At 35.1% G+C, this 17427-nt stretch overlaps 2 protein-coding genes across 4 annotated transcripts; one reads left to right on the top strand and one right to left on the bottom strand.

The window, feature by feature from the left end:
* Positions 1–756: 756 nt before the first annotated feature.
* On the top strand, positions 757–1663 carry LOC149242670 (uncharacterized). 2 transcript variants are annotated; one of them, XM_089367711.1, is made up of 4 exons: positions 757–930; positions 1094–1128; positions 1207–1267; positions 1372–1663. In XM_089367711.1, the coding sequence occupies exons 1-4, from the start codon at positions 828–830 to the stop codon at positions 1434–1436; spliced, it is 264 nt and encodes an 87-aa protein (XP_089223837.1). In that variant the 5' UTR covers positions 757–827; the 3' UTR covers positions 1437–1663. The 2 variants fall into 2 exon arrangements, with proteins under 2 accessions (XP_089223837.1, XP_089223836.1); XM_089367710.1 differs by having other exon boundaries at positions 1094–1267.
* A 3319-nt stretch (positions 1664–4982) lies between these two features.
* LOC149242669 (uncharacterized) lies at positions 4983–6309 on the bottom strand. 2 transcript variants are annotated; one of them, XM_089367708.1, is made up of 3 exons: positions 6094–6309; positions 5761–5929; positions 4983–5655 (listed from the first exon to the last, which is right to left on the bottom strand). In XM_089367708.1, exons 1-3 carry the CDS (start codon positions 6194–6196, stop codon positions 5544–5546), a joined length of 384 nt encoding a protein of 127 aa, XP_089223834.1. In that variant the 5' UTR covers positions 6197–6309; the 3' UTR covers positions 4983–5543. The 2 variants fall into 2 exon arrangements, with proteins under 2 accessions (XP_089223834.1, XP_089223835.1); XM_089367709.1 differs by having other exon boundaries at positions 5895–5929.
* Positions 6310–17427: the final 11118 nt, after the last annotated feature.

Below are 17427 nucleotides of genomic sequence, written 5' to 3'. Positions count from 1 at the left end.
TGTCAACCAATATGTAAATGAAAAGAAATAAATTTTCATGGTTAAAACATTTTTAAGCATTTCTAGTCATGTTATTATTTTATATTTGGCCTATATTTCTTTTTGTCAATTTTATCTTTGTGATGCAAACATTTTTTTTCAAATTTTGCATTTATAAAAAAATTACACAAGAAGAAATTATATCACTCTAAACACTTCTTAGGTTTGTGATTAAAATATATCAATATCAATCTTTAAAGAAAAAACTAATAAGATCAACTTTCCATTTGAAAATTTGCTATTGAATGATTGCTAATTAATTTTGGAGGACAATTTCATTCAATCTACCTTACCTAATTCTACACTAATCCTACACTGAAACCTAGGACACCAAATTCATAGCTGGGCTACTTTTATACATTTGTAATTGAAAAGTAAAGCAATATTAGTGGCATAAGCGGGTTAAACCTTGTACTCCTCATTTGTGTTGTGAGGGTCAAGGTCTAGTAAGTCGACCTCGTGATCCAATATGAAATGCCCAAACTTCTTGATGTAGCCCAGCCACACTGGCCCACTGGACCACGTGATCACACGATACAACGTGCCCTGTTACTAAATGACTCCGTCTACGTGGAGATTGTCAGGGGATTTTTTCGCTGCTGGTTGCAGTTGCGAGTTATTGTTGCATTAATTACTCACCCAACGTCTCGGGCTTGGTTCCCGCTTCACTCTTAGCCCTTAACACTTCGTCTTTTCATTGTTCTGGATGGTTCTGCCGTTGAATGTTTCGGTGAGGGTTTCTGTCGCATAGTCACTGTTCTTTGTAGTCATGGTGTCTTCCAGCGTGTATGAACATCTCCCTTCAGTTCGACTGTGGAGTTATGGACAATCTTGTTTGGTGTGTTGGTGTTGCTCTGGACCTAACGTGCTTGTATGACTTTATTTTCTCTGGTAAGTTCCTGGTTATTCCAACTGTAACGGTGTTGTTAAATTTTACTTGGCCCGTCAAGGAATGGCTTCCGGTTATTGTTCTTCTGTGTTAGTATAACCCACCTGCATCTTTCATGGTTTGTCAATCTGTGCTTCACGAATTCACTAGCTGCTATGGTCTCAGGGAAAACTCTGGTGGTCGCTCAACAGCTCCAACAGGTAACAATACCCTTCCTTGCTTCAATTTACTCTCATATTGGAATCGTTGCTCAACAATATTGCTCCTTTGGTCTGCAGTTCTTTTGTACAAATCTTTGTGCGATGTTTCTACCTCTCGGATTCGGCTCTGCACACTTAGGTAAGCTACAACAGTTCTTGTCTCGAATTATTGGGCATGATTTGCCCAGGCTTGTTTCCAATAACTCGCTTTGTGTATTAACCTTGGATTTGTTTCTTCTGTAGGTCTATGGTTACGACTTGAGCGTGCGGCTCTTGTCTCCTATTCCACAGGGAAAACCTTCCGGTAGGCCCTGAATCTTCCAATTTTCGGAATATGAAGAGTTCCGTAGGATAGCGGTCTCGGCTTGTCATAGTTGGTCTATAGATATCGTTTCACTATAATTTTGTCTTTGTTGGTAGCTGTACTATGTTGTTTTCGTCGCCGTCAGTTAACAAGAGGGTTTGTGGTTGTTTATAAACCCTGTCGAGGGTTTTCAACTCTCATACGAGTCATAGTTATTTATTTGGTTTAGTAGTTCTATGGGAATGAGAACAGTGATGTATATGTTTCATTTAACAATATACATGATAATGCTTTCATTTCAATGGATGATTTTCAATTTTTGATGATACAGGGAAAACAATGTGTATTTGAAATACCTTCGTATTTGGTCGCTTCTTGTGTAAGCTTGTCGCTATTATGTGGTTGTTCTGTCATGTTCCCAGGCTGTCCTTTCCTTTATGTAATTTCCCTTTGCTGTAGGTGAATGTTTGTTTAGGGTGAACACCCACTGTATGCCAAAAATTAACAAACGGATCACGCTGTCCATGATCTTCCTCTGTTTATCGTTTATCAAACTGTTGCATACACGTTAATTAGGTTACAGTAATGAACAATGAAAAAAATAATTTTGGATGGGCAATGGTAGAAGGTCCTGTCTCTCTAATGTTGTTTTTTTATTTCTTCAATTCAGATTCACCGAACCCCTGTTTCTGTTACATCTCTCTTTTTACATACTTTTGTTACAGTTAATTTGCAGTTATGTAAAACTGCCATAGGGTTCAGTTAAACGAACTTATTATGGTTAACAATTTCTACTTGTTTGTTTCTACAGAACTAACCTAAACAGTTTGTCATCTTTTTCCCAGATTGACAAAACCATTTCTTATTTACGATTTAGTCCATAATAATTCTAAATGTCTAACTAATTTGCAACTTAACACATCGACTCCTACAGTAAACAAATTAATTAAAAGAAACTACCTGGGGACTAAAAAAAGACAATCCATGTAATCAGCAACTTTCAAACCTGGCTGAGACTTCACCCGGTCATGGCGAGCTAGATGCTCCTGCATCAGGCTCCCGAGGCAAAAAGAGATCATGGCTCCAGTCCATGAGCTTCTCGACTGAAGTGCATGTTTGAGCAATCTGCCTGGCGTCAAGCCACGAGGTGTCCTCAATTGGACAGTTCTTCCACTTGACTAGGTAGTGCAAGTAGTCCTTCCGCCGAGTTCGTCTAACCACCTGAGTTTCGAGGATGCTTTCGATCTCGGGCGGGTGAATGTAAGGAATCTGTCTCTTCCAAGCTTCTCCATCCTCCTGGGTGCTTCGTGTAGATTGTATGAGTGCATCTTCCTCCTTTTCCTTGGGGTCAGCCGTGTACGGTAAAAGATCGACTACGTTAAAGATAGGTGAAATGCCTATTTCGAGCGGTAATTGTATCTCATAGGCATTAGCTGAAAACTTTCGCAAGACTTTGTAAGGCCCCACCTTTTTATACTTCAGTTTGTTGTACATACCCCTAGGGAAACGTTCTTTGCCTAAGTGTGCGAGGACTTCGTCCCCCACTTCAAACTATACTTCCTTCCTTTTTAGATGTGCGTGTTGTTTGTACTTTAAGCCGTTGTCCTGTAACTTTGTCTTCACCTGTTCGTGCAAATCCCTCATTGCATTAGCAAAATCTTCTCCGTCCGCACTTCGTCGCTCCTGTAATCCCAGATCCCAAAGTTCGTGCACTCCACGAGGGTGCATGCCATACAGAATCTGAAAGGGACTGAAACCTGTGCTGCGATTAGGCGAGTCGTTATAAGCGAACTCTACCTCTGCTAGCATCCGGTCCCACATTCGTGAATTCTCTCCGACTAGGCTACGCAACAGGTTTCCCAAACTTCCATTTACAACCTCAGTTTGGTCGTCGGTTTGCGGGTGATACGCAGAACTGTAGCTTAGTTGTGTATTCATTTTCTTCCATAAAGTACGCCAAAAGTGTCCCGTAAATTTCACGTCTCTGTCCGAAAGGATGGATTTGGGTAATCCATGTAATCTAATAATTTCATTGAAAAAAAAGTGGGCCACATGTGTGACATCACTGGTTTTCCGGCAAGGTATAAAATGTGCCATTTTTGAGAATCTGTCCACCACTACCATTACTGAGTCATATCCTCACTACATTTTCGGCAGGCCTAAGACAAAATCTAAACTAACGAAATCCTATGGCCTGCTTGGAATGGGTAACGGTGCATACAATCCCGTGTTCTGGCTATGTCCCTTTGCCAATTGGCACACCTTACATCTGGTCACAAAACGTTGCACATCTCGTCGCATTTTTGGCCAATAATAAAAGTGACTAAGCTGCTCAAGGGTCTTATCCATGCCGAAGTGTCTGGCCAAACCTCCACTATGTTTCTCGCGAATAATATTCTCCCTCATCGAGCAATCAGGTATGCACAACTGTCCGCTTTTAAACAACAACTTCTCCTATAAATTATAGTCCGACCAAGGACTGTTGTTCCTCACCAAAGGGTTCTGACACGCCTCATAGACTTCCCTGAAGTCTGTGTCTGTTTGGTATAGGTCCCGTAAGTGCTCAAATCCCAGCACCTGTATAGTGCTTTCCTGAAGATGTAGAACCTTCCTACTCATCGCGTCCGCCACCTTTTTTGCTTGCCCACTAATGTGCTTCAGTACAAAATTAAAACTTTGCAAATACTTTACCCACTTGGCATGTTTGTGGTTTAGTTTGTGCTACTGCATTACGTATTTTAGTGCAGAATTATCTGAATATAACACGAATTCGTTTACCAATAAATAATGCCTCCAGTGTTTTAATGCCTGTACAACAGCATAAAATTTATCATACGATGAGTATTTCTGCCTACTCTCGTTTAACTTCTCGCTGAAGAATGCCACCGGCCTGTCCTCCTCACTGAGTATAGCCCCTATACGTTGTAACGAACTCAGGTGGTTAGACGAACTCGGCGGAAGGACTACTTGCACTACCTGGTCAAGTGGAAGAACCGTCCAATTGAGGACAGCTCGTGGCTTGATGCCAAGCAGATTGCTCAAACAAGAACTTCAGTCGAGAAGCTCATGGACCGGAGCCATGATCTCTTTTTGCCTCGGGAGCCTGATGCAGGAGCATCTAGCTCGCCATGACCGGGTGAAGTCTCAGCCAGGTTTGAAAGTTGTTGATTACATGGAATGTTTGTTTTTTGAAAGTCATCAGGTAGTTTCTTTTAATTAATTTGTTTACTGTAGGAGTCGATGCGTTAAGTTGCAAATTAGTTAGACATTTAGAATTATTATGGACTGAACCGTAAATAGGAAATGGTTTTGTCGATCTGGGAAAAAGATGACAAACTGTTTAGGTTAGTTGTGTAGAAATAAACAAGTAGAAGTTGTTAACCATAATAAGTTCGTTTAATTGAACCCTATGGCAGTTTTACATAACTACAAATTAACTGTAACAAAAGGATGTAAAAATAGAGATGTAACACGAATAGGGGGTTCGGTGAATCCAAATTGAAGAAATAAAAAATAACATTACAGAGACATGACCTTCTACCATTGTCCATCCAAAAGTATTTTTTTCATTGTTCATTACTGTAACCTGGTTAACGTGTATGCAACAGTTTGATACATGATAAACAGAGGAATATCACGGATAGCGTGATCCTTTTGTTAATTTTTGGCACACATTTGGTGTTCACCCTGAATAGACATTCGCCTACAGCAAAGGGAGATTACAGAAAGGAAAGGATGGCCTGGGAACAGGACAGAACGACCACATAACAGCGATAACCTTACACAGGAAGCGACCAAATACAGAGGTATTTCAAATACACATTGTTTTTCCCTGTATTATCTAAATTGAAAATCATTCGTTGAAAAAAAGCATTATCATTTATATTGTTAAATGAAACATATACATCACTGGTTCTCATTCCCATAGAACGACTAAATCAAATAAATAACTGTGATTGGTATGAGAGTTGGAAACCCTCGACGGGGTTTATAAACAACCACAAACCCTCTTGTTAACCGACGTCGACGAAAACAACATAGTATAGCTACCAGCAAAGACAAAATTATAGTGAAGCGATATCTATAGACCAACTACGACGAGCCGAGATCGTTATCCTATGGAACTCTTCATATTCCAAAAATTGGAAGATTCAGGGCCTACCGAAAGGTTTTCCCTGTGGAATAGGAGACGGGAGCCGCACGCCCAAGTCGTAATCATAGACCTACAAAAGAAACAAATCCGAAGGTTAATACACAAATCAAGTTACTGGAAACAAGCCTGGGCAAATCATACCCAATAATTCGGGACAAGAACTACTGTAGCTTACCTAAGTGTGCAGAGCCGAATCCGAGAAGTAGAAACATCGCACAAAGATTTGTACAAAAAACTGTAGACCGAAGGAGTAATATTGTTGGGTAACGATTCCAGTATGAGAGTAAATTGAAGCAAGGGTATTGTTACCTGTTCAAGCCGTTGAGCGACCACCAAAGTTTTCCCTGAGACCATAGAAGTTAGTGAATTCGTGAAGCAAAGATTGAAAAACCATGAAAGATGCAAGTGGGTTATACTAACACAGAAGAAAAATAACCAGAAGCCATTCCTTGATGGGCCAAGTAAAATTTTAACAACACAGTTACAATTGGAATAACCAGGAACTTACCAGAGAAAACGAAGTCATACAAGCACGTTAGGTCCAGAGCAACACCAACACACCAGGCAGGATTGTCCATAACTCCACAGCCGAACTGAAGGGAGATGTTCATACACACCGGAAGACACCACGGCTACATAGAACAGTGACTGTGCGTCAGAAACCATCACCGAAACATTCAACAGCAGAACCATCCAGAACAATGAAAAGACGAAGTGTTAAGGGCTAAGAGTGAAGCGGGAACCAAGCTCGAGACGTTGGGTGAGTATTTAATGCAACAATAACTCGTAACTGCAACCAACAGCGAAAAATCCCCAGACAATCTCCACGTAGACGAAATCATTTAGTAACAGGGCACGTCATACCGTGCGATGAGGTGGTCCCGTCGGCCAGTGTGGCTGGGTTACACCAGGAGGCAGTTAACCAATGGGAAAAGTAAATGATAAAATTTCATGAAGAGGGCAACACATTAGGAGTATTTTCATTTACTTATTTTTACTCTTTTATATTTTTTATTTATTTTTATATGTGGAGGAACAATGTTCAAATAAATTTAAGAAGAAATTTGTTTCCTCAAAATAGCATTAATACTGCACTTAGATCTAGACCTTGCTTACCCTGCCATAGTCGTCTTGTATCAAATCAATTTTATGGTCTTTGTATAATGTTTAAATGTCTAATCTTTCAATTTTGTTTTTAGGTCTTTGATAAATGAGTACCATTCATACGTAAACGAAAGTTCCAAGATCAAGATTGGATCATGTAGATTACCTCAAAGGCCATTTTGGTCAAGGATATTGAGAGTAACCTAGAATAAGATTTTACTTGTGAAAAGAAAGGAAAATAATGAAAAACAAATTTAATTTATTTTTACTGTTTTGTAAGAAAAAGTCTTAAATGTAATCTTGCTATAGAAACTGTCTATAAATAACTATTTGTAGAGAAGGAAGATCCTACCCTTTAAATTCTACTTATTCTTTCAGTTTTGTAGAATAGAAGTAGCTTAAAAAGACCACCTACCTTACCAATGGAGAAAAGAAAAATTTAGATATAACATCAAAATTTAGATAGTCATACTTCTTAGACTGAAAAATGACTTTCTCAATTAGCCTATGATATTCTGAGGATATTAACATTGTTGTTATTGGACAGTTTGAAGTCCTTGATAAGCAAGTGAGATTTTTTGTCCCATTTTGCTGACCAGGTAGTAAAAGTGGTTATAACAATTCTTTCAAAAGGTTATACCCTGGGAAAAGATACTTTAAGCAAAACCAAAGAGTTAGACGAGAAGTATCAAGTGATGGACATTGTTGCAGCAATGGTGGCAGATTTTGGCAAATTCTTCGGAGAGATATCAAAAGAAGCTTTGATTATAGCTGGGCATGCAACTTGCAAAGCAGGAACAACAGCTGTCAACAGCAGTTATTTTGCAACAGGAGCACTGATGGTTGTTGGGGTTCTTGATAGGGCAACCAAAGTTGTTGCTAATTTTGACAATAGGAATAACGCAGCAAAGCAGTAGACTTGAAGTATTATGGCACTATCAAGTTAGAACTGTAATGTAGTGGTGTTGGCCTTCAGGTTTATTTGTCTCATAATTAAGCATGTATGTAAGGCTGTAAGTTCTTGTCCATAAGGACATGTGAGTGTGTAATAAACTGCTAAAAATATTTGAAAGCATATTCTGTAATCATGACCATGCAGCTATGTGGGGTAGAGTCAAAGTCGTTGGTGGGAATGTGTGATATTGTGTAGAATCAAAGTCATTGGTGAGAATATGTGATATTGTGGAATATCTACGACCTGCAAATAATATGTCATAAATAAGGATGGTTCAAATGGCAAGATCACATAGATTAAGGATTCTCTTTAAATTATTTAGGTAGTGTAAATGAAATATATTAGATAAATTGGTTTCAAATATATGTTATGGAAATGAAATTTAAGAAACAGGGAAAATAAAACCTCGTTATGGTGCAAATATCGCCTCTGTGGATTCATCTATCAGAGGTAAGCATTTTCTTGAATGACTATGCTAAGCTTGTAGGGTGTTATACAATTATTGTTGATTGCACCGTGGAGAATAAGGGATTTTTATCAGAAATGCATATGCCTATTTTTCTTCATGATAAGAATGTTTAGATTGCCTTGTATTTCCATTGAATTTCTTTATTTTCTTGTATGATAGTTTATTCAAATAATTTATAGTGATCATTGTGATGATTCCATGATAAGAGCAAAAACTCCAATACTAAAACTTCAATCAAAATTTCCAATCTGTTTAAATACATCTGTTGAATGGTGAACTCAAAGACCACAAACATGGCATATCAAAAGATAACTAGATCTAATAATTCAGTAACATGAATATAGTGGACAACACACAGTAGTTTGAAACAACAGTTAATATTTTCTTATCCACACAATATAAAAGTTACACCGCGTAGTTTGAAACAACAATTAATATTTTCTTATCCACACAATATAAAAGTTACACCGCTGTCATGAAGGGATTACAATGGCTTCTCAAAAGCCTGAGGCACCCTCTCAGTAGATTCACTCTACTCATTCTAGCTATATATAAGCCTAACTACAATGCTCTCCCAACTTGACTTGATAAGAAAGGAAACAAAAATTACAAAAATATCTCTCTGTCAAAGGAATCATTAGCCAATATAACAAATAATCATTCCTCAAGAGATGTTCCCTACTTAGCATGTGAATCTCCCATCATAAATGGCTCATAATGTGAGAGGTATCAGTCACAACTTTCATATAATATGTCATAAACTTACATTGGTCAGAAATAGAAGATGTCAAGCATCTATATGGAAGGAATTTTCATAGATCTATAAGTCATCCTGCAAATCTTCAAAACTCATCTGCCCCTTTATTTAGGAGAACAACTATGAGCAACCAAACACTGAAATTATGTCTTCATAAGGAAGGTGTTCTCTACTAAGCCTAGCTTCTCTCTTAGAATCTTAACATTCCTTTTGCAAAGGGTTTCATTAGAATGACAACAACCCGCATTTAAAGCATTTCTCCACCCCTCTCCTAATTAGAAATACAATTTAGGGTTCTCTACTAATTTTCTCCACACCCATTTAATCTAACAATGGACATAGAGCATGTATATTTATAACTGTGTGTTGGAAATACCATTTTATAGTTTAATGTTTATTATTTTTGTTTTATTATTATTACTTGAATTTCTTCTTAACAAGTGGTTGTGTTTTTTTTGGTTTTAGTGAAAGTATGGGCTCCATTGTTGGCTCTCTTATTATGAAGTATAATTCATCTTTGAGAATTTTTCAATTATTAAATTAGGGTAGGCAATTGCTTAAAATATTAAATTTATTTAAAAAAAAATTGTTACTTTATAGGTTAGACTCTAGGTTGAAATATTAAACTTATTCCAAAATGTTTTTGCTACTTTATAGATAAGGTGTAGATTTCTTGGCTCTATGATGAAAATAATGAAGGGAAAATACATGGTAATCTATCACTTGTGCTCTTTGACTAAAAAATACACGGTGAGAGAGAAATGCATATTATGCTAATTGAGGAATGTTTTTCGCTTGTCGAACTTATAGTATTGAATTTAACACACTAACACTTTAAAACAATGAACTAACAATATTCATGATGAAAATAGCAATATGGAAGATTTATCTGCATAATGAAAAAGGCAATATGGGAGATTCCAATCACGTTCCAAGGCATTTTCTAAAATGTGGATGTGACAAAAGGTTGTTATGGAAGGTGTTGTTTGTATATGGGAAATTTCTTGATCATTGTGTATAATCCTAATGTTGATAGATATGTCTACTAAGTGGTTCTAGTTAATGGGGCATTGATTTGAGCGTTCAATATATTTTTATTTTTTATCAAAGTATTCTTTTGTTGTATTTGTGTTCTTCAATTTATGCCTTACAGTGTTTCCTTTCCAACATCTGGTGCAAATGCTAATACATAAACCTAAGAATTTTGGACAATCATTTTGCTTGACATGCTTATTTAGAAAAGCTTATTTAGAAAAGGATTACGAGTCATCATATAAAGTGAGTATAATATAGATGAAAATGATTTTAATTTTATTATTATTATTATGAGTTATGTAAATAATTTTAATGTGAATTAGGTAATTTTAATGTGAATTAACATTTTAAATAAGCAAATTTTATATTTATGAAAGAATAAAATATAATTTTTAAAATAAGAATATTTTTATTTTTTAAATTTGGTTAGTGTGAGATATGTGTAAAGAGAGTGAATTGTAGATCACTTAATACATAAGCGCTTGCTAATAAGCTTTCTTTTCATTATACTACAGAATATTTATAAATTCAAATATAAACAATACTATATAATAAAATTATACAATTTATAAATATAATTAAAATAATAATAATAATAATATTTTAAAATTATAAATATTAAAATGTATTATAAATAATAAATTATTATTTAATTTTAAAAGAGTAATTATATATATCTTTTTTAACATTCAACAAGGGATAAGTTTTTTAAAACTAGATATACAACTTGTTATTTTAATTTTTGCTACTAGAAGACATTTTAAAGGCTTGGATCAAAACTAAATAAATTTTATCACTTTATTTTGAAACAACAAAATTTGTATAACATCTAATTATTAAAATTTATCTTTATAAATATGTAAATGCAAAATTCCAACAAATTTTAAAATCATATAAACTATTTTAAAAGTATTTTTATTTATTATGTTATTCAACAATATCTTATATAGAATTCCCCTATACACACTTTTATCTATATGTCAAGAATCATTATAATTCCCTTAAACTTGTATTTAGCCAAACCACAACAAGTAATAAGTGACACCCCACACACTAAATATTAATTTATAAATTAATCAACATATATCCCATATATCAAAGGTTATTATGCAAAAATTACTTTAAACTTATACCTTGCAGTCACACCAAACACCAAGTAACCTCCCAACACATTATTAATCAATAGCTTAACAAATATGTATCATCTTCATTAATTATATTACTATCTAAACAACATTCCCATTAACTCATTTTTTTGATAAACTAAATATATCTTAACTCTAATTTTACTTTAAAAAATCAACTATATCTTAAATATTTCAAATAATATTAACACACATTAATAGTTATTATTAATAAAATATAATAAAATAAAATAATAAAGTCAACTAAATTCACATTCTTATCATTTAAATTTGATTCTAACCATTCAACTTTCCCTACCATATATATATTATTCAACTTTCTGAATATTTATTAAATATATATTATTTTTTATATAAATATTATTATGTATTTATTAATTTATAAGTAACTGAATTATAATATTAAAATTAAATTATTATTATTATTTAAAAAAATAAGATACTTCTTTTGAAAATTGAAATAATATCCCTTCATCTCAAACCTTTAATAATTGAAATAATATCCCTTCATCTCAAACCTTTAATAGAGACGAAGTTGAAATGAATAAAAAGCCTTTATGAGGAGTGTCAGTGTAATAATATTCAGAGCCAGTAGTACAGTACTCATATATTTATATTTATATTAAATTTGAATACTTTAATACAGTACAGTGCGATTCTGCAGTACTCTGCAGGTTAACACAGAGACAGAGGAGTATTTGTTTTTAAAATCTTTAATCTCAGATTATACATTGCAGGTGGTATAGAGACTCACACAGAGATATTTAAGATGTCGAAGGTGACTGGCCTCTACAACCGCAGCCAAGCCGAGACATCGGAAAAAGTTGCGAAGTATATATTGGAAGCAGCTAAGAATGGAACCTTTCTGGTTACATCTAAGATTACGGGCCTTATGCTATCAACATTATCACTTGGATTTATACCTGTTGATTCAATTGGGAGGGATTTCACAGAACTGATTTGGTATGTACCTTTCAGAATATTTAGCTGTCTGGCTGCCATTTACTTTGAAGTTGCTCGACGTGCCCTCAAATAAAGAACTCTGCTACGTACCTTACCCAAACTTGTTTGACCTAATAAAGGACTCTGCTACCTTACCGAACATTTGACTTTCTGATGAAGTAATGTAATGGCATGAGTGTTAGACGTGCAGCTTTGGATAGAAAGAGGAGTGATAAACATGCTTATGTTGAGACAGGCCGTAATATTGGATATTCCTATCTTGATCTTAAATTTGTTTCTTGTTCACAAAACAGTTAGATTAGAAAAAGCTGTAAATCAACCATGCAAACCAGAATATATGCGTAGGTGTACCACATGCCTTTCTTCCCTTACTCTACAACATGCAGATCAGCTGCCATTCATCAACCATAATAAAACTTAAACAGATCATCTACAACCTACACAAATTTCTAACCCTAATTTCTAGCCGTAATTATTGCTTGGAACACATTCAGGATTCAAGCAAGTTTCTCTTGATTATGAACTAGCTTCCCCAAACTATGAACAATTTATTTGATTTCTAGGTGGTTTATTATATAGATTTTTTTTTCCAAACAAATTTTTAATATTTTAATGTTTACTATTTTTTAATGACCATCTCATTTTATTGTGGTTGATTTTTTTTAAGAATTAATTAATTCTCATCATATGACCAGGTAATTTTTCTAATTATAAAATGACATAGTACAATGAACCACATTAAAAAAACATTCTATCATCTCATTCTATTCTGGTTGATTGTTTTTCACAAAACAGTTAGATTAGAAAAACCTGTGAATCAACCATGCAAACCAGACTATATGTGTAGGTGTACCACATGCCTTTCTTCCCTTACTCTACAACATGCAGATCAGCTGCCATTCATCAACAATAGTAAAACTTAAACAGATCATCTACAACATACACACATTTCTAACCCTAATTTCTAGCCGTAATTATTGTTTGGAACACACTCAGGATTCAAGCAAGTTTCTCTTGATTATGAACTATTTTTGCTAGTTCCCCTAACTATGAACAATCTATTTGATTTCTAGGGGGTTTATAGACTTTTTTTCAACAAATTTTTAATATTTTAATGTTTACTATTTTTTACCGGCATCTCATTTTATTCTGGTTGATTTTTTTTTCTAGAATTAATTAATTCCCATCATATGACAGGGTAATTTTTCTAGTTATAAAATGACAGTTTTTCTACTTATGAAGTACAAATTTGATTTTTTTAAATTATCTTTATTTTTTTAAATTAATATATATATTTGAATAATTTATTAAATATAAATGAGATGATTTGAATAGAGTTTAGTTTAAATTATTAGATTTTAAATTCAAATCTCAACTAAAAAATTAAAAATGAGGATCACTATGGAAAAATAAACCACGTCAAAACAAACCTCCAAACTACATTATAAATAACGTATTCTTCCCTCCAATAAATATACTCACCCTCATTTAATAGGAAAAGAAAAGTGTACACATTTAAATATTTCTTATACAGAATATGAAATAAAACTCTTATTAATTAGTTGAAAATAGAAGTGATAAGTTATTGAAAGGATTATGTTGAGTTTTATTAATTAGTTGAAAATAGAAGTGATAAGTTATTGAAAGGATTATGTTGAGTTTTATTAATTAGTTGAAAATAGAAGTGATAAGTTATGAAAGGATTATGTTTTTACAAAACTTTTTTGGCCGAAGACTATCTTTGTATATAACATATATTTTTTGGGCGAAGACTATTTATGTATATGAGTTGTTAGTGTTGCGTTAATGACATATACATAGATGTTGTTATCATCGTGTTTTGATAAAAAAAATAAAAATTAATATTTACCTTTAACTTGGTGATAATTTATTAATATAAAACAAATAAAACGGTGGTAATTTATTAATATAATATAAATAGAATGGTGGTTAATTTATTAATATAAAATAAAAGTTAATTTAATTTTTTAGAAATTTTGTTTAGATTTAAATTGGAGATTGTAATATGCTAAAGCAATTGATTTGGATTTACTTTATCAATCAATGAAATTATGAAGCATATAAGAGAGGAAATAAAATCACATAACATAATGATTTTCTAGGGAAAACTAGAGCGAAAAACCACTGCTATTTGTATATTGCATTAATCAGAAAATATGAGAAGACTATAATGATTTGCTTAAGCCTGAGTAGCCTCTACAATATCTCTATCTATCTCATTGTCTCTTAGACAAGATGAATCCAATGCTTAGCCAATTTTGTTGCCTGCCAAGCTCCTATTTCCTTATGTTGTTCCCTTGGGAATTAACCCATATTTAATTGGGAAATTCCACAATAATGAGTTGCACAATCCTCATAGGCCTTCCTTTGAATGCATGCACCACCTGTACAATTCGGATGATTTTACAACTCATAGTACAATGTCCTTGAACTCCACTCTCAATTGGGTCTTTGTCTAATCTAACATGCAAGAGTTAATTATGAGTGAATCTTCAGTTTACTAATCATTGCAGGTTACACCCCACTATAGTAAGTTGCACACCACTATAGTAAGTTACACCCCACTACTATAGGTCAGACACCACTACTGTAGGTTACACCTCACTTCTAGATCTCCAATTAATTCCTCCATCAGTTGGAACTAGTTTAACTGACTTTAACTTAGTTGAACTGAATTAAATAATTACAACTCAAAATAAATTCAATTAGTGCTCCTAATTGTAGGAGACTCTACATGACTCTAGTTAGACCCTCAACTCGAATTAACTAAGCTAACTAAGTCAAATTAACTTAGTTAACTATTACACGTTGTCATGAGATATGGAATTACTATTTAATTCCTAATTTAATTCAAGGATAAATTAAATTAAGATTTTCTTGTTGCCTTTTCGACACTCCCTGTCAACAAGAAAGGGATTATCTGCTACCTCGATCCTCTCTCTATGAAACTTGAATTTGCATCTTCACAATGTCTTTTTCAAAATATTTGCATCTTCACAATGTCATTGTCAAAATATTTGCATCCTAATCATCTGTAGGAATGTACTCCAACAACATGATTCTCCTCTGCACAAAATCTCATAGACGATGATATCAAGTGTCGATATGCTTGGACCGATCATGAAAAATTGGATTCTCAAAGAGTTTGATGCAACTATGATTGTCATATTAAATCATTGTAGGATCCATCTACTAACCAAATAATCCAACAAGGATCTTCCTCATCCAGATAGCCTCACAAATTGTTTGACTAGAAACCATGTGCTCTCCTTCTGTTGAACTGAGTGCAACTGATCTCTTCTTCTTGCTGTACTGAGAAATTGTTGTTGACCCAATATTGAAAATTCCCCCTGATGTGCTCTACTTGTCGGATGAACTCCCTACACAATAGGCATCTGTGAAACCTTGAAGCTTCACTCCCTCTGTCTGCATGTACCAAAGGCCAAATTGAGTGGTGTCTCTGAGGCATCTCAACACATGTTTACTTGCCTTCCAATAGAGTTTGGTTATCTTAACCATAGCTTGACTAAGCTGGTTAACTGAAAAACACATGTTTGGTCGTGTGTTCATCAAATACATGAGTGAACCCACAAGTTGTCTATAAATAGTAGCCTCCACTACTTCACCTGAAGTAGCATCTTCCTTCCTCCAATTATCTGTTAGAGGAGTCTCCATGGATTTGTTGTTCTCCATGTGGAACTTCTTCATGATCTCATTGGCTTACTTGCCCTAAGAGACAAACAATTCCCCAGCTCCTTACCATACTTCCATACCAAGAAAGTAATGCATGAGCCCCAAGTCCTTCATCTTGAATTCTCTTGCAAGATCCTCTTTGCAAGATTTTATCAGCTTCTCATCACTTGTTAGAATCAAATCATCAACATATAATACTATAATTAATGATTTACCTTCAACCACAATATGATAAAGGTTCGCATCTGCTTCACTTTGGGTGAAGCCCAACCCGGTGAAATAGTTGTCAATCCCGGCGTACCAAGCAGGAGGTGCTTATTTTAGTCCATGCAGCGGTTGCTTGAGTCTGCACACATGCGACTCTCTATTGAAGGTTTCAAATCCTTCTGCCTGTTCAATATACACCTCTTCCTCAATCATACCATTGAGGAATGTTGTCTTCACATCCATCTGATGTATCTTCCATCCCATCTACGCTGACAATGCTAGAATAGATCTGATTGAAGAGTACCTTGCCACAAATTCCCTCCCCCTGAGAGAATCCTTTGGCCACGAATCTGACCTTGTGTTTCTCCACACTCCCATTTGTTGTTTTCTTTACCTTTTAAATCCATCAGGAACTCACCACTGACTTGTCTGTTGGTCATGGGACCACTTCCCAAACATTTTTTCTGATAATGGAGTCATACTCCTCAACCATGGCATCAACCCATACTGGTTGATGCACTGCTTCCTCGAATGAGGATGGCTCAACCTCTACACTCTCACTCATCATAGCCATGTATTCAGTGTACTGATCTGGTGACCTCCTCTTCCTGCATTGTGACATGGGTGCTCCCACATTCTCTCTAGCATCATGCATCAATCTGTCAGCCTCTTTGGTGTGCTTCCTTCCATCTCTGGAAGTCTCTGCATGAGTGGGTGCTTCCACTCTCATCTCCTTTGCTTGTGGCTACTCCACATAATCTTGAAGTTCCTCCTTTGGAGATAAAATCTCCTCATCTGCATGTAACTGAAGCTCCCTCTCAAGGGAACATCTCATGGCCTTCTCTTCATAGAACTTCGCATCTCTACAAACCATTGTCATCATGTTCGATGGAAGGTACACCTGATAGTTGTGAGGTGTATCAGTGTACCCCAACAATATGGCCAACTCAGTTGTTGGATCTACATTTTTCCATGCATACTTGGTAACATGATAATAAAATGATGAACCAAAGATCCTGAAGTGTGCCACATCTAGTTTCTTACTTGAAAAATCTTCTTCTAGTGTACTGTAACACAACATTTTGTCACTTCCCATGTACTCCCCATCTACAATCCTGGAGGACCTCTACAGTGTACCCAACATGCTTTCCTATCATGAAGAAACTCCCATTGTGTCGCTCTTCATGAGCAACATAATTCTATTTTATATCATTTCCCAAAAATCTTTTGTTTATCCTAGGTTACAAGATCGAATTTAATGACCCATGTCCTCCTTGGGCCGATATGCAAGGCTTACAACTGTCCTTAGCACCAATCAGATCGAGTGGGCCCTTTCTCAATCGCGCCAATCCTCTTTTGGAAAGTTTTTAAATATGGAGCCGAAACTTCTAGCTCTAGAAGCTTCATAATGAAAGTCTGGTAAATGGTTAGGCCAGATGGAGTCAAGGAGGTCAGTTTGGGATCCCTTCCCCTATTAGGATAGAGCTAATCCA

The sequence above is a fragment of the Pinus tabuliformis genome, chromosome 8 (genome assembly GCF_031772625.1).
Source record: "Pinus tabuliformis cultivar Carrire ecotype Pingquan chromosome 8, CPIR1, whole genome shotgun sequence".
NCBI lineage: Eukaryota > Viridiplantae > Streptophyta > Pinopsida > Pinales > Pinaceae > Pinus > Pinus tabuliformis.
Note: the sequence above shows the minus strand (reverse complement) of the source record. Positions and strands in the feature narration are given on the sequence as shown.